This window comes from Salvia miltiorrhiza, chromosome 7 (assembly GCF_028751815.1).
Source record: "Salvia miltiorrhiza cultivar Shanhuang (shh) chromosome 7, IMPLAD_Smil_shh, whole genome shotgun sequence".
Taxonomy (NCBI): Eukaryota; Viridiplantae; Streptophyta; class Magnoliopsida; order Lamiales; family Lamiaceae; genus Salvia; species Salvia miltiorrhiza.
In genome coordinates this window covers 36406780-36432828 of record NC_080393.1, presented here as the reverse complement: position 1 = coordinate 36432828, position 26049 = coordinate 36406780, and the positions used below count along the sequence as shown (strand labels likewise).

Below are 26049 nucleotides of genomic sequence, written 5' to 3'. Positions count from 1 at the left end.
AAGTGCGCATTAGCTTCGGAAAAGAATTGTCCCTATAGTATGTGCTCACCAATACCTCTTGCTGGTTAAAAGTTTCGGGACGAAGATATGGGACATCCGCCTATTCATTTACAAAATAAAAACCCTATTAAATTCAATAAAATAGTAAAAAACAATATAAACATAAAAATAAATAAAAAACATGAAAATATGTAGATAAAACATATGTCCGGCCGGTGAAGTGGCCAGAAACATGTGTCCGGCCGGAAACAAAAGTACCGGCCGAACACATTTTTTTGGTCACTTCACCGGCTGGACACATGTTTTATCTGCATAAAATCAAGTTTTGCAGACAATTTCAAAGTTAAAAGTTAGAAAAAAAAATAATTTCTATATCAAAAATGCATAATTCGAAACTCATCTATATCAAAATGCACAAACTAACATCTCATCTATATTATTAAAATACGATATTATTAAAAAAGAGAAAACCTAAAAAAACCCTTGAAAGCACAAAAAAGCAGACTAAGGGCCGAGCCTCATTAAAACCTTTCTACGGAAAACCCAATGGGAAAAACCGTAGAGAGGAAAAAGAGTACTCGTTTACAAACTAAAAAAGAAAAGAGAGGGGGGAGAGAGCGGAAGAGTAAGTTTCCGGAACTCCGGCCTAACCATCGTCCCCAAACCAACCCGGCTCTCGCCCCACAGAAAAGAAAAAGCAGGGGCAGATGGCCGGTGATACGACGTCGCCAAAAAGCCCAAAAAGAATAGCTAAACGGCCGGTTAGACTCCATCGCCGTTAGCTCGAATAAAAACAACACACCAACGCAAGTAGCACAGCCGGTAAGACGTCGTCGCTGTGAACTTACAAACAAACCCAAACACGAACCCAAGAAGTAAAACAACGGCCGGTTATACTCCGTCGCCGAGATTACTTCCCAAACAAAAATCTAAATAGTTTCGGCCGGAAAGACGCCGTCGCCGGAAACTAAAACACCGTGAAGAAGAATGAAGCACGATCCGCCCCACAAGCCGCCACCACGCCAATCATCTAGCAAGTAATCCACCAAACTAAGAACTCTGGCCGGAGTGATGCCGTCGCCAGAGCCTATAGCTTTGTGAATGTCCCGATTGCACGAGCTGCACAACCAGTCGCTACCACACCAAACACAGCAATTCCGCCAGTTAGCGAACTGATCCCCTCCTGCCCACCAAGTGTTCGATCGAAGGCTGGCAAGAAGACCAGCCATATAACTTAGAATCACCGGACACCAGCACCAGCCTACCATGTGCTCGACCAAAAGACCACGCCCCCAGGCCCACCCAACGTTCGGCAGAGCAGCAAGACAACCCACCTTAAGCTCGATCAAAGTACCTCGCCGCCAGCTCCGATCAACCAAAACCTCTGCCAGAACCGGAAGGAACACTCCACTCCCAGCAGACCAGTTCCCCTTCCCGACGTCAGCGGGAAATACGAACAAACGAGTGTACCGCCATATCCTTCCGGGAAGCATACTTTATTTCGTCGATTTCATGAGGCCACCATCCCTAATCACGTGCGGGATTCGCCATTAAGTCCGCCACCTGATTTCCTTCCCGATAAATGTGAGTAATGTGCAAATGAAACAAGTTTAAAGAATTCAAAGTGTCATCCCAAGAAGCTTTAAACCTCCAAGGGACGCTTTTCGCCTTATCTCGAAGCAGACTAACAACATAAGTGGAGTCTGACTCAATCCAGAGATTCGTCCAGTTCCTTGTTCGAGCAATGCGAACGGCCATAATCACCGCCAATAACTCCGCCTCAAAAGCATATCCCATGCCACACTTGTAGTGGAAACAACCCCGGACCCATCCCCAATGATCCCTGAAGACACCTCCATAGCTAATATTCCCCGGTGCTCCAAGTGCCGAACCGTCTGTATTAACTTTCATCCAAGGCGCCGGAGGAGGCCACCAATTGACGGAAATGTAGGTAGGCGGGGGCGCAGCACGACCGCGAACACCAATATTCCGTAAAGTAATATAGTCTGCCCAATTGTTATCCATATGTCCAAGTTTTTTAAAGTTCATCTGCATCTCCTGGAAAGCCACGCGCACCACATGAAGCAGACGCCTCTGACAGAACTTTAAGCTATCAAAAACACACTTGTTCCGTTGATTCCAAATAGCCCAAATCATCGTGATTATCCCAGCCTTCCGATATTTACCAATTTGTGAGCTCAACTTTCTTCCCCACGCAAGAACCAGAAAGCTGTGAATATCCGCCGAGTGCAAAGCCTCCGGGAAACAAAACCAATTGCAGAAAATAATCCAGCTATGACGCACCAAAGTACAATCCCAAAAAATATGCTCCGGCGTCTCAGAATCTCTGTGACAAAAAGGACACCGATTCGGCATAATCATGCCCTGTCTAATCAGCCTATCATAAGTCGGCATACGATCATGAAGAAGACGCCAGCATACCAAAGAACGATGTGTCGGAATGTAGGGCTCCCAAATCCAAGTCCCCCAAGAAACTTTAGGAAACTTGTGACTATGGTGCGAGAAAGCAAGGGCAGCCGTAACTTTGCCTTGCAACGAAGGTTTCCAAAACCTCGCGTCTGAATCACCAATAGGTAACAAAAGAATGTCACAGACCACCATGGGATAAGAATTCACAAACTCTTGTGTGAAATGCCAAACGCCATCGAAAAAATAATCCTCAACAGTTTGATTAATAGAATTCCTCAAAAAGAAAGGAATGCCACATTTATCTGCCAGTCGATACCCAAGCCAGTCGTCTAACCAGAAAAGCACAGAATCACCTTTACCAATGTAGCTGTAAGAATCCCAAACCAGACCGCCGATTTCCTCACGCAAACCAATCCACACCGAAGAGGGCGCCACGTTTTTCACTTTGCAGCAAGGAGTGAGGTACCTTCGTTTAATGATGTCATAGCCAAAGCTATTCCCTTCAATCACTCTCCAGGCCATTTTCATCAGGAAGCTCTTATTCATAATCACGAAAGACCGTATTCCAAGACCTCCCTCCGCCTTGATAGCACAAACTCTATTCCAACTAACAGAGCAAGAAGGTGGTTTACTAATGTCACCATTCCAAAGGAAATTTCTGCATTTGGCATCTAAACTTTTCAGAAGAGATTTGGGCCATCTAAACACCATCATCGAGTGAGTGATCGAACTACTAATAACAGAATTAATTAAACACAATCTGCCCGCCATAGAAAGCTGAAGACCTTTCCAGCGAGCAAATTTATTAATAATTCTATCATGAATCACCTGCATATGGGAAGCTTTCGGCTTTCCACGGAACATCGGAACACCCAAATAAGAGAAAGGCAAATTACCAATGGAGAGAGCCAAAATCCGTGTCACCTGTCTCTTAGTTCTCGCAACAATATGATCAGAGAAAATGATCTGAGATTTAGAAGGGCTGAAAACCTGACCAGAGATCTCACCATAGAAGTTCAGGATTTTAAGCAGAGTTCTAGCATTTGCTTTAGTGGCCTTACAGAAAATGAGAATATCATCAGCGTAGAGCAAATGCGTGGGGAAGGGCACACCTCTACTAAACTGCATAGGCTCAAGATGTCCCGAGCGAACACAATTCTGGAAAAGGCCGCTAAGAGCATCCTCAGCGATCCCAAACAGAATAGGAGACAAAGGGTCTCCTTGTCTAACACCACGCGAACAGCCGAAGAAACCTCGGAGCTCACCATTATACAGAATCGAGAGACGAGCCGACGAGAGAATCACCTCAATCCACCTGATAAACCGATGATTGTAGCCACAAACTTTGAGGACATTAATAAGGAAATCCCACCTAAGAGTGTCAAACGCCTTTGAGATATCAACTTTACAGGCCATGTTTTGACCATTACTGGAACGTCTCAAGCAGTTAATGCCCTCCGAGCCCAGCATGATACAGTCGTGAATCGATCGCCCGCTAATGAAGCCAAATTGATTCCTTGACACGTGTTGAGCGGCAACAACACTCAATCTCACCGCCAAAACCTTCGAAATAATTTTAAAAAAGAAGTTCGACAGAACAATCGGCCTTAAGTCAGTAACCGAGCCAACAATCTCCTTTTTTGGAATCAAAATCAACGTATTAGCATTACATCCAAGCGGCAGATAAGATTTGTCAAAGAAAGTAGTGACAGCGCGCCAAATGTCTTTCTTGATGATGTCCCAACAGTGATGATAGAACTTTCCCGAGAAACCATCCGGTCCAGGCGAGCTATTGGAGTCCATTTGAAAGACAGCAGCAGTGATTTCTTCTTCATTAGGAGTGGCGGATAACAACGAGTTATTCTGGTCCGAAACAACCTGGTCCAGAATCGCCTCCACCTCCACAATATCCGCTTGCGAATGAGAATTCTCAGTGAAAATATTAGAGAAAAACTCCACAATGTGATTCCCAATTCTATTCTGATCAACACACGTAACCCCATCAATAGTAAGGTGCGAAAGAAAGTGAGGTTTTTTCTTGTATCTGAGCATGCTGTGGAAGAAATTGGTGTTCCTATCCCCATCTTGCAGCCAAGCTGCTCGACTTTTCTGCTGCAGCAGGGAGTTCTTCCGTGAAAGGGTAGCATTAATGCTAGCCTGCGCCTCAATCTCTTTATCAAAAAGCTCTTCCGTGTAGCCTTCAACAGCAATATTCTCTTGAATCTCCGTCAACTCCTGCTGTTTTTCCATGAGCAGCCGATCCACGTTACCAAAAGTGCTTTTATTCCAGCTGCGAATCTCCATTCTCAGTCTCTTCAGCTTGATCATAATGGTATAGATCGGGCAAGAATTATTTACCGTCTTAGACCAAGAATCTTTAACTAAATCAAGGAAATCCGGGTGCAAGGTCCACATGTTCAAGAAGCGGAAAAACCGTCTGCTATTGGAATGAGTCGACTGACACCTCAACAAAAGAGGGGAATGATCCGACGTATTCCTAGGAAGAATCTATGAGAAAACCGTGTTCCAAGCATTAGCAAAGCTATCCGAGAAGAAAGCTCGATCCAACTTGGATTCCACATGCGAGGGCATGAAACGCCTCCCTGACCACGTGTATTTCAAACCGATAGTAGGAGACTCAATGCAACCCAACGCATTAATGAAGTCGCCAAACTCCTCACAAGAAATGATATTAGGCCTGCAGTTGTTGCTCCTCTCGTGAACCCCCTTGACCGCGTTAAAATCACCCAAAACCACATAATTACTCACACTATGATTCAGGATATCAATCCAAAGTTCTCTTCTTAACAGGTACGTCGAAGCTCCATGTACAACAGCCACACGGAACTTCAAGTTCTGCCAGTCGCAGTCGATGATAACCACTTGATCGGAAGCAAAGACCACAGTAGTGCTGACATCAGGCTGTGTAAAAATCCAAATGTTAGAACACATATTAACACGCGAGTTTTGAAAACAAGACCTCAAGTTGAGAGATTTCCAGAAACTGTTGGGAGTATTTTGAAAAGCAGCCTTGGGTTCAATGATACCCAACAAAATAGGAGAAAATGAGTGACAATGCTCCTTAAGAACCAGTTTAGACTCATCCGTGATGCTGCGGATGTTCCAAACTAGAATATTCATCAAAACGATTAGTTTTTTGTGGCTAGGGATTCCTCCCTCTCCACTTCTTCTGCCCACGATTTTGCCGCAACCTTTGTCATAATTTTAGCACTTGACGAACCCTCATTGGTAATCACAAAATCACGGGGCGTTCTTCCAGCTTCCCAAGCTTTGTAGAGTTGATCCTTGATAAGCTCCATCGATTCAGCATTTGGCTCAGCTCTCATTTGAGGTGGTCGTCTGAGACGACCTATTATGTTATCAGTGGTCGGATCCAGCTTACGTTCAACTCTAGCTTGTCCAGGTGGCCTACCTCTCTTCTTTGCCATTTGCAAAATTTCTTTGTCTTTGTTCGCCGCATTTTTGTTTTGCCCCGAGATTACCACCCGCTGTACCTTAGTTTCCGTCTCCACCGAACTTCTCATCTCAGATAAGTCCAACTGATCATTTTCAGCAGCAGCCTCGGTTTCGACTCTGTGATTCTCAACCAATGGGGAATCCATTTCTCTTCCTGTGGAGTCATTGATCTGATGCTCGTCCTTCTCCAGGTCTATAACCTGATCTTCATCCTCCTCAGGAATCAACTCCGTAGAAGTGTTTCCTTGCTGAATCTGCTGAACTTCCTCCTCATAAACCGGTATCGTGACATCTTTCAAGATGTCCGGCCCTGAAATGTCCTGGGAGCTCAACACATTGAATCTATTTTCCGTAGCCTTTTCCGTTTCCTTTCCGGGTTTGGGGTGCCAGGTTGATTTTGGCTTCCGAAATTGGAAGTCCTCACCTCCCTTGCTTTTCTCAATGGCGTCATCAACAACATCTCCCTCCTTGGGTTTCTCCGGCTATTCAATCATTTTTCCCGCGCTATGTTTAAAGCAATTATCCAAGGAATGACCCGTGATTTTGCATTTGGTGCAAAAGTGTGGCAATTGTTCAAAACCAATTTCAACATAAAAGGATTGATCCGGACAATCCACATGAACCGAGTCCGGTAGAGGAAGGGCCAGATCCACTTCCACAAGCACCCTAGCAAAGTGTCCAACATCTCCATCCGCAGTTGCTCCGTCCACCTTGATAGGAACTCCCACCGAGTTTCCGATACTCGATATGATCTCCTTAGTCCAATATTCTACAGGTAGATAGTATATACGCATCCAAACTTGACAAATCGAGGAGATTTCTTTATACGGATCAAAGTTTCTTACCCAATCACGTATTCTTATCGTACCCGAAGCCAGATTCCAGGAACTCTTGCGTTTAGCGGTAATTTTATCTTCAGCTGTGGTGAATTTCAGAGTGTAGAATCCTTTGCTCATTGGAATCAGTTTCCAATCCGACTTTGGCTGCCATAACACCTGTAGTTCCTTTTTCAATTCCGAAGCCAATTTTGGTTTTTCTCCTTTGCGAAGAAGCACTCTCCCAATCAGTGCATGTTGGAATTGCTTGATATGCTCTTGGTACATGTTCTCTGGAATCTTAATGGAAATCACCCCATTGTTAACTACCGGCTGTATAATGGCACATCGATGGACCAGAACATCTGGTTTTCTTGTAGACGTAGGCTTAGTGACGTTCGCGTAAGAAGCTTTCTGTGGCATGGTCTGTTCCGTCGTGCCTTTATTGCCATCTTCTCCCGCTATATTCTTCAGCGAGTGATTTGTACAGTCTGTAGAAGATTCAATATCCATCTGAGCAATCTTAGGGATTGCATCAAAAACCCTAGGCGAGTTTGCACTGCTCGACGCCCTAGCCTCGATAGAAGCATGTGAGTGCGAAAAATTGTTTGAAACTAAAGGGAGATTCAGTCGTGATTTATCAGCGGTTGCCGGCGTGGCCGCCGGCTGGCTTTTTACCGGCGAAATCATCGGACGTTAAAGGCTAGGGTTTTCGAAGACTTGGAAGGGAAGGCATCTGCTTTTTCTCTTTTTCACATCTCATCTATATAATTCTCCAAGCAATACTAATTCTCGATAAAATGAACACTGTTAACATCACATATAATTTCATACCAAACAATTATTCATTAAAAAATAAAGAATTAATTAACTACACTTTTGTGAGAAACTTCTCATATAATTAGTCGTTAAAAAAATAATGAATTAATTAACAAACACGATTAAACAATATAATTAACACTTAAACAATATAATTCATACTTAAACAATATAATTCTCCAAGCAATACTAATTCAATAACTAACACTTAAACAATATAATTTAATTAAATTTAGTAAAATAGTAATAATAACTATAAAGATACAAATACATAAAATAAAAGATTTTATGCTGATATAGCATATGTCCGGTCGGTGAAGTGCCAGGAAAAATGTGTCCGATCGAGTACATTTCTGGTAAACAATGTACCGGCCGGACACATGTTATTTCAGCATAAAATCGAGTTTTACACAATTTCATAGTTAATGCTTAACTCAAAAAAAGAAAAACATGTGAAGAAGAAGATGATGATGAAGATGCCATGGATTTTTCTCGATTTAGTTTGTCTCTCGCGTGAATAATGCGTGAAGTTCTTTCTTCCTCTCTCTCTCACCGTTAAATTCAAATTTCGCCCACGCTCAATGAATTGAAGATGTGAATATTTCCAATGATAAATAGAGTTGATAGGTATTTAGTCTTCAATAGTAAAAAAATATAATGATATATGAATTGAGTTTTGTTTCCAACCAATGGGATATATGAGTCAGCTTTATCATGCATGAGTTACCTTATTATTAGGCTTTATGTCTATCACCAAAGATTGATTTTAAAAAAAGATTCTCCTTTAGATGAAGACGATTATTGGGCGAAGAAAAATATATTGGAAATCTCCAAAGATATGCTTATGAACGTGATTTAATTTCAAGAATAGGAAGAGTAAGAATTTCAAGACGCATGCAATATTAACTTAAAAACAAATATATATAATAATGCTTTAGTATTTAAATCCACTCTTTCATGTATTAAAAAGTGTTGATAGTGCACGCTTCGTTACATTTAAACACACGGAAAATCGTGAACAGTCAAATTTATGTTAATATTACTCACTCTAAATAATTATATATTAAAAAAAACACGTTGGCCCTAAAAAAATGATTAAGTCATCAATCAAAATATATGTTTTTTCTTGGAAAAGCAAACAACATAGATGGAATGTGTAAGAGATTAAAATTGATGTTGACATTTTAAGGGTAAGATAGTCTTTTAGGGCATAAAATGCTTATATTTATAAGTTATAACATTTTTCATATACACTTTAAGGAATGCGGCATTTTAAATTTCCACTCTAAGTGTAATCTATATATTATATTAAAGACCAGTTAAACGGTTATTTTTCCCGCCACCTACCTCTCCAAATTTTAAATTTTCAAATTAATAGGTGTCATTTTTTCAAAAATAACTGTCTTAATATCATAAATACAATTATTTAATCATAACCCATTCAATGTATCCGAGTTATTTAATTAACTCCCACTAACTCCCAACCATAACTGTCTGAATCAACGAATTTTAAAATAAAATAAATAATTTACACAATGTACAAATCTATTACAGTTATTTAGTTAAATCCTATCCATAACTGCAGCAGTTACTCCATAATTTTATAAAACAAAATAAATAATTTACACCATCTATAAATATAACCTCACAAACTATCACAATACGAATTCCACCTATCACAATACGAATTCCATAGCCAAAAAATTGATCTCCACAAAAATCATTCTCATTTTTTCATTTTACGTTGAAATGGCTCCTTTGTTCGGCGTCATCAAGGAATTGGAACCGGGAAAGAGCAAGATCGCATTGCAATTGCGCTTGATAAGAAGTTATGACATCTTCAAGTTCAACAACAGATCTGAAACATTTTCTCATGAGTGTGTGTTCCATGATAAATAGGTACTCACTCAATACACTATTTTTTTATATTTTCGAAAATTTCAAATATCATACTAAAAATTTTTGTTTATTTTTACAGGGCGATCGAATCCATGCCACAATTAATACTTCATCACTACAGCAAATTAAGCCACTCCTCACAGAAGGACATGTTTATGCAATCAAGGATTTTGTTATCGCCAACAACACCATGAAATACAAAACCACAGAGTCACAATATAAGCTTTTATTGTTCAAGCACACAAGAGTTGTAGAACTCGATGATGATACATTCCCAAATCACACATTCAACATCAAGAATTTTGGAGAAATTTCTTCTATTTCTGACGTCCAGAATGTGGTCATGTTTGGTAAAAACTTTTCAGCCATTTTATTTTAATTATTATCATCTTATGAATTTTAATTTCAAATTTATATTGTAGATATCATGGGAATCGTAGTTTCAAGTTATCAGCCAATAATCAAAGATTTCAATGGACAGCAAACAAAGCTTATGGATATCATCATAGAAGATTTGGAGTAATATTTATTATACTTTCAATTATGTTAATTGCATAAATAAAATACCTCAATATATGTGAATTATTAAAATGCAATTTTATTAAAAAAGGAAAAGAAAAACCTAAGAACCCTTGAAAGCACAAGAAAGCAGACTAAGGGCCGAGCCTCGTTAAAACCTTTTTACAGAAAACCCAGAGGGAAAAACCGTAAAAAGGAAAAAGAGTACCTCAATATATGTGAATGACTAACCTAAATTGTATTTAATTGCAGGGGAAAGACTATGACATGCACACTTTGGGAACAGTATGCAGATAAAATGCATGAATATCTGTGCACAGAACCAAAAATGCCAATATGTATCATAGTACAATTCTGTCGCCCATCTATATTCAGAGGTAGAAAAAATAAAAAAAAATATTATCATTATCTATTATCTATTTGTGCTAATACATTTTGGTTTATGAAACAGGTGAAGTTTGTATATCAAGTTCATATCATGTGTCAAACATACTTTTTGATGAAAACATTGTTGAAATCAAGAAGATGAAGGACAAGTAAGTATTTTAAAAAATAAAAATTAATTGCATCGGCATACATTATTGTTCACATTATTTCCAATTGCAGTTTTATCAAACTTCACAAGGAAAGATCAATCAATCTCAAGTTATTGGCAGCACCAACAATTAGAACAATTGAATATGAAATAAATGAAGGCAGTGCAAAATTCATGGTTATTTCAGAGTTGACTGGTCAATAGGTTTAATATTACATAATTTTATATTTTTTAATATTAAATTTTTGAAACATTTAAATAATATATTTTTGTGTTTTTTAAGAAGGGAATGTACTGGATATATGGCACAATATGTTCTGTATCAACGCTTCGAGCTTGGGCTTACTTAGCATGCAACATATGCCTAAAAAAACTGAAAGCAAACGATGATAAATTTTTTTGTGACAACTGTGCAAGCTTTGATGTTTCAGGAAAAATGAGGTAAATCCATTTTAAGATATTTGGAAAATACTATTGTTTATGACTTACTAACATGTTATCTAATAAAAAAATATGTATAGACTAAGAGTATATGTTGCTGATAATTCTGGAGGTGTTTCTTTAAGCTTATGGGATAGGGAGTGCTTACAACTAATTGGGAAACCTGCTGAAGAAATAATATATGTAAGTGAATGCAAAATAAAATTATAAATAAAATTATGGAGATAATTCTAAAGTTATTAATTTAAATTAAAAATTTTGCAGGATCCTAATAGCAATGAGTTGCCAATTGAGATAGATGCTATCACCAACAAAAATGCTTTATTTAAAATTAAAGTTGAAGAATCAACGATTTTTGATAGAGCATATGTTGTGACAAAAATCAACTGCGACCCAAATATTTTAAATAAATATTGTGGGTCAATAGTTGAAAGTGAGACCAAGGAAACTCAATTGAAAGACAAAGAAATTGAAAGACAAAGAAATTGAAAACATTAAGGTATTGATTAAATAAATATTATATATATTGGTTTTGAAATTGAAAACAATTATTATAAATATGAAATATTTCAGGTTCAAAATGATGGTGGGAGTAGCAGCTTTACCAATGTACATGAATCAGTGAACATCAGTGACAATGAGGCAACAAAGAGACAACTCGAAGAAGAAACATCAACTGACCCAAAACTCATGAATAAAAGAGGGAAGAGAGTTAGTTGTGATCAAGAAGGAGAAGCCCTAAAGTAGCATTTAGTTTTATGATGTTTTAGTAATTAGTACTTTAGGATTTGCACTTTCAAATTTTGTACTTTAGAATTGTAATTTTAAATTTCGTTTTTAGGATTTCAGTTTCAAATTTAGTTGTTTAGGATTTCAACTTTCAAATGTCAACTTATTAATGTTAGTATTTCATATTTCAGAATCATTTTATTATATATTATCTATTAATTAATTATTATTAAAATAAAATTTTATAAAAGGAAAAAGAAAAACCTAAACCCTTGAAAGCACAGAGAAGCAAACTAAGGGCCGAGCCTCATTAAAACCTCAGAAAGAGGAAAAAGAGTACTCGTCTACAAAAAATAAAACAAACTGTGAAGGAGCGGAATGAAACGACCTCAGAGACTCCGGCCTAACCATTGTCCCTAGATCGTCTCGGCTACCCATCACAGAAACAAAACAAAGAAAAATGAAACGAAAAGAAATCGTGAACAAAAGCGAGCGAAAACTCCAAAAGAAAACCCAAACCAAAAATCTACTTGAACACCAAATGAGCTGCAAATTACCAAGAAGCTTCAAGCCACTCCCATCGAAAAACGCATGCTCTAAAAAGAGCGAGATACGGTGTATCAACGACCAAAACTCACCGCACTCAAAAGCTCGACGCCAATCGTTATAAGTCCCTCCGGTGGAGCAACCAAAAGAGGCCGAACTCTCCAGCCCCAGCCTTGAGCTCACCCAAGAACTGAAAAAGAGCCCGAGATCAGCCCACCAAAACCAACCAGCAGTAATGAAATCCGCAGCAAAACACAACCCCCAACTGTATGACGAAAGACCCCATAGAAAAAACTCATCAGAACTGAGAAGAAGCTCCTGCCACTCCATCGAAACAAACAAAACAAGCCAATAACTCGGCCCAGACCACTGCCTCACCAGCCAAGTGAAAGCAAAGTAACCCAAAAAATAGGAGGCTCGACCTTCATTCCCCCGAAAAGACCAAACCCAGCCATCACCACTCGAAATAGCAATGACAATGCTCTTAGAAGAGCAAGTAGCAGCGTATCTATGACCAAAACTCGTTGCTCTCAAAAAACCAGCCAAATCAACATTCAAACCGTTGAACACAAACTCGAAAAAAACAACCCACCAAGTGTTCGAAAAAGTGCCTCTATGACCAGTGGCTGAGAAGCCATCATTAAACCACCCGTCGAAGATGGCTATGAGTCGAAATGTCCCTGCGAGTAGCATCTTTAATAATATCAACCTCAAACGGCCACCACCCTTCCGGCATCGAGTTGTGCGCAAGAATGTCGGCCACTTTATTTCCTTCTCTAAAGATATGCGTAGTATGCACCTGAAAACTCTTAAGAGTATCCAAAACCATATCCCACAAGGCGGAAAATCTCCAAGGCACTGTCGCAGATCTAGAATGCAGCAGCCTCACAATGTAGGTAGAGTCCGATTCAATCCACAAACGATTCCAACCTCGAGCGTTAGCAATTTGCACGGCAGTAATAACCCCGAGAAGCTCCGCTTCGAAGGCATAACCGAGACCCCCTTTGATATGGAAACAACCCTTGACCGAACAACAAGCGTCTCGAAAAACACCTCTTGCCGCAATTTGCCCCGGCGCTCCAGAAGCGGACCCATCAGTATTTACCTTAATCCAGTTAGTGGTCGGAGGCCACCAATAAACATTAACAAAAGTCGGCGGGGGAGCCACCCGTGGCCTAACACCAATCTTTCGAAGAATAATCAGATCCGAGCAAGTGTTACTCATGTGGCCAAGACTTTTGAAATTATTATCCAACTCTGTAAAAGAGGATTTGATAAAAACAAGGATACTTTTAGGATTAAAAATCTTGTCTTCAAAAATACATTTATTTCTGTGAGTCCAGATGACCCATATCAGAGTAAGAATCCCCGCCTTCCAAAAACACTCGACTTGAGAGCTAAACTTTTTGTTCCAAGCAGAAACTAAAAAGCTATGAATATCCGGCACATCCAAATCCAAAGTATGATCAAACCAACCCAAGAATTCACGCCAAACATGTTTAATTCGAGCACACTGCCAGAAAATATGATCCATCGATTCGAAATCATTGAAGCAGAAAACACAGTGATTCGGCATTATGAGACCATGTTTAATAAGCCTATCAAACGTAGGCATCCTGTTATGAAGAATGCGCCAACACACCAAAGATCTCTGAGACGGAATATTACTCTCCCAAATCCACTTACCCCAGCAAACGCGGGGAAAACTATGGCAATGATGTGAAAACGCTAAAGCGGAGGTGACGTTCCCATGCAAAGACGGTTTCCAATAACGAACATCCTCGCTCTCTCCCACCGGCAAAAGAAGAATATCACAAACAATATCTGGAAAATTGTCCAAAAAAGATTGAGTGAAGTGCCATATTCCCTCAAAGTAGAAATCTGCCACAGAATTGGTCAAAAAACCGTGCATATAGCTAGGAACCCTGCATTTCTCTGCAATCTTGTATCCAAGCCAGTCATCCGTCCAGAAATTGGTGAAATCTCCCTTCCCAATAGCACAAAAAGAATTCCTAATAAGGGGCAAAATTTCACTTCTGAGCCCCATCCAAATAGATGAAGGAGTGACAACCACTTTTGGAAAACCAAACACTTTAAGATAACGAGCCCTCATGATGTCAAACCCAAAATCTTGCCCCTTAATAACGCTCCAAGCTCGTTTCATGAGAAAGCTTTTATTCATGGTAGAAAAAGAGCGAATCCCAAGGCCACCCTCCTCATTTGTCGCACACATCCTGGCCCAAGCAACAATGCAAGCATGTCGTTTATCAGCATCCCCCGACCAAATGAAATTTCTGCATTTGGCATCCAACTCTTTGATGAGCGACTTCGGCCATCTGTAAATCATCATAGAGTGTGTGAGAGAACTTTGAATGACCGACGTCACCAGGCAAACTCTTCCAGCCATGGACAGGTGACGACCCCTCCATTTAGAGAACTTCTGGACAATCCGGTCATGAATACTCCTGAGGTATGAAGCACGAATGCGCCCAAAGAAAAGGGAAACACCCAAATACGTGAAAGGAAGGGAACCTCTCCTGAAATTGATCTCCCTTTCAATCTCACGACGCAAACCAGAAGAAATTTTATCAGAGAAGAAGATGTTGGATTTCTCAGGACTATAAATTTGACCAGACATACCCCCATAAAAGTCCAAAATATTCCTGATGGTTTTCGCATTCTCCACGGAAGCCCTACAAAAGACAAGGATATCGTCGGCATAAAGAAGATGAGTGGGAAAAAGGCAGCCCCGAACCATCTTCATAGGCGTAAGGTGACCGGAGGTCACACAATTGTGAAACATCATACTCAGAACATCTTCCGCAATGCCAAACAAGATAGGAGACAAAGGATCTCCTTGCCTCACCCCTCTAGAACACGCAAAGTACCCATGATTACCGCCATTATATCTGATGGAAAGTCTAGCCGAACGAAGTAGAATCTCAATCCAAGGAATAAACTGATGAGCAAAGCCGCCAACTCTCAGAACAGCCAAGAGAAAATCCCACCTGAGGGTGTCGAAAGCCTTTTTTATGTCAATTTTGCACGCCATATTTTGGCCACCAGAAGTCCTTTTCATGCAATTAATTCCCTCCGATCCAAGCATGATGCAGTCGTGAATCGAGCGGCCACTAATGAACCCAAACTGGTTCTTCGTTACATACTTTGCCGCCACTATACTAAGACGAGTGGCTAAGATCTTGGGAATGATCTTATAAAAGAAGTTAGAAAGGACAATAGGGCGGAGATCCATCACCGAATTGACCACCTCCTTTTTAGGTAAAAGCACCATGACGCTAGCATTGCAGCCAGTGGGAAGATAGGATTTTCTAAAAAACGTTTGAACTGCACACCAAACATCAGTTTTAATCACGCTCCAACAAGTTTGGAAAAACTTCCCCGTAAAACCATCCGGGCCGGGCGAACTGCTCGCCTCCATACCGAAAACCGCAGCAGTGATCTCGTCTTCATTAGGCACTCTAATGAGCAACCCATTATGAACGTCATCCACCACCGGATCAATAACCCCCTCAATAGCAGCCATCTCCAGATCATCATGATGTTCTTCCTGGAAAAGTTTCGAGAAATAATCCACAATATGATTGCTAATAATATTCTGATCATAGACCACACTATCCTCAATAGAGAGATGAGAGATCAGGTAAGGCTTCTTCTTGTACTTAAGCATTGTGTGAAAGAAATTAGTGTTTTGATCACCATCTTTAAGCCACTTCACTCTGCTTTTCCTAGAAAGAGCCACATTAATCCTAGCTTGAATCTCCACTTCCCTGTCAAACAGAGCCTCCGTATACCCATGAATAGCAATCTGATTCTGCACCTCCATCAGCTCTCTTTGACTATCATCCATCATCCTCTCAACTCTGCCAAAGACACTTTTATTCCATTCTTTCAGAACATTCCTAAGCCTTTTTAATTTAAACATGACAGTATAAATAGGGCAATTGCTGTCCACCCCTTGGGACCAGGAAGCAGCCACCGTATCAAGAAAAGTCTCATGAGTCGTCCACATATGCAAAAACCTAAAATGCCGAGGACCCTGCTGCGAATTCTTAACGCACCTCAGAAGAAGCGGCGAATGGTCAGAAGTAATTCTCGGAAGAGCCTGAGTATAAGTAGAGTCCCAAAGGTTCGAGAACTCCTCAGAGAACAAGCCACGATCAATTTTAGATTCCACATGGGTCGGCATAAAGCGACGACCAGACCACGTGAATCTTAACCCGACAGCCGGCGGTTCAATAAAACCCGTAGCCTCAATAAAATTGCAGAACTCTTGACAAGCCGTCACACTAGGAAGACAAGCACTGCTGCGCTCATGAGCGCCTTTCACCGCGTTGAAATCTCCCATGAAAACCGTAGGACCCTGAATATGATCAAGTAAATCAATCCACAGGTGACGTCTGTCAATATGCGTGCTGGCCCCATGCACAATAGCAAACTTAAAATCCACGTTACTCCAAGAACAGTCCAAAATGACAGCCTGCTCAGAGGAAAGAATAACATTAGTAATCAGATCAGGATGGCCAAAACACCAGATATTAGACCTTTTTCCCACTCTGCGATTTTGATGCAGAGGAATGAGATTTAAAGAATTCCAAAAAGAAGTAGGAATTTTATGAAACTTAGCTTTCGGTTCCAAAATTCCCATAATAATGGGATTGAAAAAGCGACAATGCTCTTTAAGAATCAGTTTAGATTCATCCGAGAGGCCCCGAACGTTCCAAACCAAGCAATTCATAGCAAACTAGGAATGTCTCGTGGCTTGGGCATCGTCCAACTCCACTTCAGCAGCCCAACTCTTCGCAGCAACATTATCCATAGTTCTAGCCTTGGAATTGTTGCTAGGTAAAATAGCATAACTAGTCGGCTTATGGCCCATATCAATAGCAGTCTCAAGCTTTTTGTTAATATACTCTTCAGATTTTGAAGCTTGCTTCAACTGTTCCGTTCTCCGCAATCTTCCCTTGATGCTTTCATCCATGTTCACATGTTTTTTCACGGCTTTTCCCGTAGGACGACCTCTTTTTTTTTCAGTAACAGGAGCCTCCGCCATCGGGTTAAGCACTTCCTGAGCCACTCTATGAGCCTGGATCACCGCATCCATTTTCTGTATCCTTGTGTCTTCCTTAGTAAGCCCCTGCTGATTATTGGGCTGAGTATCTCGCACAATCTCCTCAGTTACCGTAATGCAAGGGACAAGGACCTGCTGGTTATTGGGTTGAGTATCTCGCACTTTCGGTGAACTCTCCTCAGCTACCATATTGCAAGGGACGAGGAGCTGATTGAGAAGGTCTGGACCTCTGCATTCCTCCTCCTGCATATTCTGCTCTTCCTCATCCGAAAACTCCTCCTCAGAATCCTCAGAATGGACCTCCCCATCAACCAGATTCAGAGCTTCGAAAGAATTTCCAGAAGTGTGTATATTTTCCACCGCTCTAGGCTTCCAACTCTTGGAAGGCTTTTCCGCAATCTCCGAAGGCTTGTTATTCTCAACCGCCTTAACTCCATGCTGTCGATCTCCAACTTTCTTATCCATCTTTTTACATTTCTCCAAGGAATGGCCGGTAATCTTGCACTTGTTGCAAAACAGAGGAAGTTGTTCATATCCAAACTCCACATAGAAAGGCCCATCATCACAATTTATTAGCAGAGTCTCTATAAGCGGTAGCCTAAGATCAATTTCAATTAAAATCCTCGCGAAGTGACCAAATTCTCCAACTGCCGAAGCGTTATCAACCCGAATAGGCAATCCAAGGTGTCGTCCTATCCCCGTAATTATTTCCGGATGCCAACACTCCACCGGTAAATTATAAATACGAACCCAGACTTGACAAAGAGAAGAAATCTCTCGATAAGGATCGAAATTCTTCACCCAATCTCTCAATCTCATAGATCCAGTAGATAAGTCCCAGACCGTATGAGACTTCGCCTTAGCTTTGTCTTCAGCAGAGTCGAACTTACAAGTGTAAAATCCCTTACTCATGGGAATGAGGTGCCAGTTTCCCGAAATTTGCCAAAGTTCTTGTAATTCCTGTTTTAACTCCAACGACGGTCGTGGTTTATCTCATTTACGTAACATTAATCTGCCAATAACAGAGTGCTGGAAAGTGGCGACCTGCTGCTGATAAAGATCGGATGGTATGTTTAGCGCAAAAACGTCACCTTGCTTCACCGGTTTTAGGGCAAAAAACTTATGCGCCGGAAGATCCGGTTTTCTTGCCGGCCTCGGGGCCGTGACAGTAGAATAGGTCGGTTTAGTTATAGTCTCAGATTCCTTATTCTTCTCAGTCATAGTGTTTTTTCCATGCAGACCCATAGTGGAAACCCTAGGCGAAGAAACCCTAGCCGAAAGAGCCCTAGACGAAGAAGCCCTAGGCGAGAAAGCCCTAGGCGAGGTGTTGCTTAGCTTCTCTTTGGCCAAAGAATCACCAAAAGGCACCGCATCAAAGTTTGTGGAAATCTTTGGCATTAATTGGCTGGGCTGCCCCCTCAGAATAATCCGTTCTTGAACCTCCGAATTTCCATGTTCCTTCAGATCTTCAGCCGTTCCAATCTTAGATTGTGTCGTAGTCTCTCGAGTCTGAGAGTTCACCGGAGAAACCATCGTCAAAAGCCGGCGGCAAAATTAGGGTTTTTTCTCAAGAGAGAAAACTCGAACCATGCTTCTTTTCCGATCTTAGCTTAATAATATTTCTTATTATCTATTAATTAATATTACATAAGGCAAAAATCCATACAGAAAATGGGATCTTTTTCAAATTTGGAATGAAATTAGCTCTATCACTATAAGCAATCAGCACATCAATACAACACTATAAACAAATTAACCAAATCAAGAACACAAATGGGATCAAGATTGAATGTATCACAAGATCAACATACAAGAAGCAGCAACGAAAATATTAATGAAGTACAAATTAAAGAATCCAAATTAAACATAAAGTGAGAGATGAATTAATATATCTGAAAATATAGTAGATGCCAAAAGAAATCTCCCAATTAATAAAAAATACGAAGCAAGAAGAAAACTTCTAAACTATTGGCGTTCCAAAATATAAATAGAATAACGAAATGCGGCAGAAATCATAAATAGCGAAGATAAAGTTGAATTATATATATTAAGACAGAGGCTGTAAAAGACCTTAACGCATTGAATACTCAAGCCAGCCAAAAGACAGAATATTCAACCATTAATAAATTAATACATAATCTCACAAAAGCTAACTAACGTAATCTACACGAAATGGGCTAATTTTAAAACAAAAAACAAAACAATAAAAAAAACATAGTAATACAATAAATGCCTATTGGTGACTTTTTGAAAAGTAGACACCAATGTTGATATTGGTAAAAGACCAAAAATTAATTTAATAACATATTAATCCAACAAATAAATTAGGCCAATTAAAAATTTAAAAACCAAATTATGCAGTTAAATCAATCACTTTCGAAAAGATAAATTTAAGCAGTTTATATTTCAGATAAGCGGTTAAAAATTCAAATTCTTAAGCATAAATTCTCCATCTTCGCGATTCCACCAAAAGCAAGCAAACAATTGGTAAGTAAACATGTTCCATTCGTAAATTTATATTTTATTTATGATGATGTATGTGAATATCATGTTCTTCGATACAATATATGAATGTCTATTGAATCCTTGGAGAATGTGATAGATATGAACATGCATAAATAGTTTCATATGATTCTATATTTTCTGATTATCATGCTTGCATTAATTACGATTTGCAAATTAATTTTAAACTTACCCGTGAATTCGTTGGTTTGTACGAGTATCTTGAATGATTCCTGATACATAAATGATAAAATTCATAAGCAAAAAAATAAATTGCATATAATGAATTAAAGCATTAGTAGTTTTACTTATCTGTTTACAGTCTTCTATAGATAATGAAGTAATTGACTCCTGCTATGAATATTTCATCAAACTTGCATAGAAAATGGCTTAAGTGAAAGACAAATAAACAAAATAACCATTTCTCATGTATATATTCATAGATCTAATGTAGAAATTGATAGATCTATGAAGTGATGCTTAAAAAAATAATTAAAAAAAATCAACGAAAAAATATAAAACTGTGTTTATAAAAATATATGTAATGCGAAAAAAATTTAAGAAAACAACCACTTCTCATGTAGATATTCATATTTATGTAACTAAAAATAAAGAAAAAGCATCACTTCACATATAAATATTCATAAATCTACATCTTGATGTAAATATTCATAAATCTACATCTTTATGTAAATCTATACGAAGTGATATCTTAAAAATATAAATAAAGAACATATAAACAAAAAAATAATCAAAGAAAACATGAAGAACTTTTGTTTTAAGTAATACTTTGTGTAGATATTTATAGATCTACCAAAATAATCACAAAAACTAAACCAGAAAATGAAACATAACAACGAAAAATTAAAGAACTTTGTTTTAAAAAAATAGATCTATCAAATTAAAGGAATAAACTCAAGTAATCGAAAAAATAATCAAAGAAAAAATAAAGAACTTTTGTTTTAAGCAATACTTTGTGTAGATATTAATAGATCTACCAAAATAATCACAAAAACTAAACCAAAAAAATAAAATAAATTGCAGCAAAATCTATACAAAAACCAAACAAAAACAAATAAAATGAATCGCAACAACATCTATAGCTTCTATGTAAATCTTATACTTATATGTATATTTTCAAAACTAGAAGCATATAGAATGGAGAGAGGCTGCGAGTATATATAGAGAGAGAAGAGGTGAGGCTGCGAAATTTTGTGAGAGAGAGAAGAGGTGAGGCTGCGAATTTTTTTAGCTAAGTGGGTGAAGTGGATATATTTATAGTGTACAAATTAGGGTTTGAGTGGGTGAAGTGGATATATTTATAGTGTACAAATTAGGGTTTGAGTAAAGTTACTGGCTGATATTTGGGCTCACTGATTTTAGCCCAAAATTGAGTTTATATAATGATATTAGTTACGATTTTCAACTAATGTATTTTACCTATTACTAAAGATATAAAATGAATACTAGCGATTTTGCACGTCTGCAAAATGAATACTTGGTGCCGAACCAAGTAATAAATACTAATGTATTATAAGATGAATACTAGCGATTTATACCTAATGATTTTACCCATTACTAGATGCCGAACAAAATGAATACTTGATCTATTAGTCCACCATCTGTCATTTCATATATATGCACAATAACAAAGATTTACATATTGGTTTTATTTACTTATTTATTCATTGTTTGTTTTTCAGTAGGTGTAGTATTTATTACACATCATCGTTCATATTATTCGTTTATTAGTTTATAAACAATCCATTAAAGTCGATTATACACATGTGATATTGTATATCGAAAATATTTAATATATTTTATTTATATTTTTTTATTTATATATATATATATATGTAAATTACATACGTAATATATTTGTAATTTTATAAATGTAATATATTTTTGAATTACCATTTCAAATATATTTTATTTTCAAATATATTATATATGGGATACGCATTACAGAATTATAATATACATATTTAATTATGTAATTTCTTTTGAATCTGCTAGACATTTGTTATTAAAATATTTGTATTTTTAAATACTACAAATTTTAATAAAGTGCAAGGGTTAGTGGGCGCCAATAAATAGGTGCAAGGATACAATTTTCAAAAATACTCGATATTATCCATTATTTGTTGCTGTTCGGCGGTTATGGGCATAATCAAGTTGGGATTAAATTGTTAAAAAAAGTAAATTTCAATTTTGGCAAAACTTTGAATGAGTCTCGACAACTGACACGTTTTTTTAAATATTACAGTTGTTCAAACAGTTGCATTCAATTTTAGCGGAAAATTTTGTATTTAACGCGCAAAAAAATTACCGTATATTATATAATACTTACATTTTTAATATTAAATTTTACAAATAAAAGAAAAATCGTTAGGCCAAGAAATAATTTAGCTTTTTTTTATATATTTTTTATAGTTAAATATATTTATACATTTAAATTAGGAAACCACATATTGATTTTTACTTCTTTTTTGCAGATAACATGGAGCATGCTTAAAAAAAAAAACAAAATATTGTAGAGGGAGTAGACATATTCCAGAAATCATTGATTTAACAAATGATGAACCATGTCCCAAAAAATCTTCACGTCAATCTCAAAATGAAAGAAATGATGGAAGATCAGAAGTTATTGATTTAACAAATGAAGCCTCAAATGACACGGATTATCTGTCAGATTTGGTTGCTTCGGAAGAAGGTAACTAAATTTTCTTAATTATGATGAATGTTTTGGTATTAATTAGTTTTAATTGTATACTTATAATTTATATTATTAATGGTTAATGATTAATTCTAAATTTAATTTAACAGAATACTACGATCTTGGTGATCCAGTTTGTCGGTGTGAATTTTGCAATGCATTATTTTGGTATGATGAAAGAAAAGGGAAGTCTTGCGATACTGAAAATCCAACGTACTCATTGTGTTGTCGTAGTGGTAAAGTAAAACTTCCAAAAATTAATCATCCTCCAACATTGTTGTATAACTTTCTTCATGGAAAAGATGCAAAGAGCAAACATTTTCGAGATCATATTCGATCTTATAATAGTATGTTTGCATTTACATCAATGGGATGAAAGATTGATTTGAGTTTAAATACTGGCAATTCACCGCCAACATTTCGATTGCATGGTCAGAACTATAATTTGATGGGCAGTTTGATACCATCTGAAGGTGCTACACCAAAATTTGCTCAACTGTATATTTACGATACGGAAAATGAAGTTGCTAATAGAATGCAGTCTGTGAGGTAACTACAATGTTTACATGAAGTATGTAATGATTTTATTATTATTATTATTATTATTATTATTATTATTATTATTATTATTATTATTATTATTATTATTATTATTGTTATTATTATTATTGTTATTATTTTTATTATTATTTTTATTATTAGTATTATTATTATTATTATTATTATTATTATTATTTCGTTTTAGTTATGTAAAGTTATTTATTTTTATTTGTGTAGGCAAAAGTGATAAAAACAATTTACATGCTGAAATTGTTTCTGATTTGAAGATAACGTTGGATGAAAATAATGTGTTAGTGAAGACATTTAGAATGGCAAAAGAGAAGATTATTGATCAAGGTCAATCTGATGTCAAGATAAAGCTTATTGGTAGACGACATGGTGATGCTCGAACATATAATCTACCAACCGTATCTGAAGTGGCTGCTTTAGTAGTTGGTGATTTTGATGAATCGATGGGGGATAGAGATTTAATTGCTGAAACACAAACCGGAGAACTCAAGCGCGTTAATGAATTGCATGCAGCGTATCTTGGTTTGCAGTATCCATTGTTATTCCCATATGGTGAAGATGGATTTCGTGAAGATATTCCTTTAAATGTGCCGGGAAGTTCAAGTGGTAATAATGCTCGCAGTAATGTTACTATGAAAGATTACTTTGCTTTCCGGTTGCATGAAAGAGAATCTGATGCGACGACAATTTTGACTTCTAGACGTCTATTCCAACAGTTTGTGGTTGATGCATACGCTATGATTGAATCATCTAGATTGATGTATATACGCATGAATCAGAAAAAAATGCGGGCTGATTTGTATAAAGGCCTCACAGATGCTCTAATAAGAGGTGAAACAAATCCAGCAACCAGAGGAAAAAGAGTGATATTGCCATCAAGTTTTGTTGGGGGAGCTCGATGCATGGTGCAAAATTATCAAGATGCGATGGCTATATGTAAATGGGCTGGATATCCTAATCTATTCATCACATTTACATGTAATTCAAAGTGGCCTGAGATTGTTAGATATGTTGAAAAACGAGGATTGAAACCGGAAGACCGCCCTGATATTGTTTGTCGGGTTTTCAAAATGAAGTTGAATAATTTGATTAATGATCTACGTAAAGAGAAAATATTCGGCATTGTGAGAGCAGGTATTATATTTAGATTACATTATTACTTTATGCATTATATTATTTTATTAATATTTATGTGATTTCGTAAATTAATTTATTATATTTCTATATTTATATTGTCACAGTTGTATACACTATTGAATTTCAAAAAAGAGGACTTCCACATGCACATATTCTGCTCTTCCTTCGGAATGAAGATAGAAATCCTTCACCAGATAATATCAACGAAATTATTTCAGCTGAAATACCGGACATGGATTTAGATCCAAAGTATTATACAGTTGTACATGATTTCATGCTTCATGGTCCATGTGGAGTAGCAAATAAAAATTCGCCTTGCATGGCAAATGGTCGTTGCACAAAATATTTTCCCAAAAAATATGTTGAGACAACGAGTGTTGATGAAGATGGTTATCCAGTATATAGGCGTAGAAATAATGGGAGAACAATTCTGAAGAATGGTGTGCCTTTGGAGTGGTTTGAGGCAAATAAGATATATCCAGAAGCAAGGAAACTTACATATGCAGAATTCCCAACACGATTTGTTTGGCACGCAAAGAAAATAAATGCATGGGAACCAAGAAAAGAAAGGTACTCGATTGGAAGAGTTGTTTATTTACCTCCTGGGAGTGGAGAAATGTATTATTTGAGATGTTTACTCAACATAGTACGTGGACCTACATGTTATGCGGACATAAGAACTGTTAATGGGATTGTATATGGTTCATTTAAGGAAGCTTGCTATGCAATGGGATTGTTGAATGATGATAGAGAATACATTGATGGTATAGTTGAAGCAAGTTGTAGGGGCATCTACTAAGTCTTTAAGAATGTTATTCGTCACATTATTGTCGTCCGACTCTTTTGGAAGCGTAGCAGATGTTTGGAATGCATGCTGGATATATTTATCAGATGATATCTTATACAATCAAAGAACTATGTTGCATCATCCAGGTGAAATCATTACAGAGTTTTATATTATCATTTTACATGTTTTCTTTTTTATAATTACATTATATTATGGGATTATATATATATTTTTAAAATTGCAAAACTACAACTAACTGAAGATCAAATCAAGTGTTATACACTTGTGGAAATTGAAAAACTGTTGAGTAGTTTTGGAAGGACTTTGCGAGAGTTTGAAGGCATTCCTTATCCAAGTTCTGAATTCTTCGAAAATGATCAAAATAAATTGATCAGTGATGAACTAAGATATGATCGAAAAACATTAACAGATGAACACAAAGCTTTGATTTCTAAGCTTACCGATGAACAACGATGTGTTTATGATACTGTTATTAATGTGACACGGTCAAATTATGGAGGAATGTTTTTCATATATGGGTATGGAGGTACGGGAAAAACATTCATATGGAACACTCTTTCAGCAGCTCTAAGGTCAAAGGGAGAAATTGTTTTAAATGTTGCTTCAAGTGGAATTGCGTCCCTGTTGTTGCCTGGTGGAAGAACAGCTCATTCACGATTCAAAATTCCCATAAATGTCAATGAGGATTCCATGTGCAACATCAATCAATGTTCTCCACTTGCAGAATTGATTGTTAAGTGTAAGCTTATTATTTGGGATGAGGCACCGATGATGCACAAGTTTTGTTTTGAAGCATTGGATCGAAGTCTACGAGATATAATGCGGTTTGTCAATCCGTCAAGTGCATCCACCCCTTTTGGAGGAAAGACAGTTGTGTTCGGGGGTGATTTCAGACAGATACTACCTGTTATACCAAAAGGAAGTAGGCAAGATATTGTTTTTGCAACAATAAATTCTTCATATCTCTAGAGATATTGCAAGGTTTTACGATTGACAAAAAATATGAGGCTTCAAAAT

At 37.6% G+C, this 26049-nt stretch overlaps 1 protein-coding gene and 2 long non-coding RNA genes across 3 annotated transcripts; 1 reads left to right on the top strand and 2 right to left on the bottom strand.

Annotated features, from left to right (window-relative positions):
• Positions 1 to 1527: 1527 nt before the first annotated feature.
• LOC130994172 (uncharacterized) lies at positions 1528 to 4845 on the bottom strand. Its single transcript, XM_057919205.1, has one exon. The coding sequence runs from the start codon at positions 4843 to 4845 to the stop codon at positions 1528 to 1530; it is 3318 nt and encodes a 1105-aa protein (XP_057775188.1).
• A 4187-nt stretch (positions 4846 to 9032) lies between these two features.
• Positions 9033 to 11517, bottom strand: LOC130996233 (uncharacterized). Its single transcript, XR_009092450.1, has 2 exons — positions 10168 to 11517; positions 9033 to 10007 (listed from the first exon to the last, which is right to left on the bottom strand). It is a non-coding gene; the product is annotated as an uncharacterized LOC130996233 (long non-coding RNA).
• Positions 11403 to 11860, top strand: LOC130996234 (uncharacterized). The gene is made up of 2 exons (XR_009092451.1): positions 11403 to 11434; positions 11509 to 11860. It is a non-coding gene; the product is annotated as an uncharacterized LOC130996234 (long non-coding RNA).
• Positions 11861 to 26049: the final 14189 nt, after the last annotated feature.

Coding starts and splice junctions, on each gene's coding strand:
- LOC130994172 (XM_057919205.1), bottom strand. CDS start 4,845: ATGTGGACCTTGCACCCGGATTTCCTTGATTTAGTTAAAGATTCTTGG.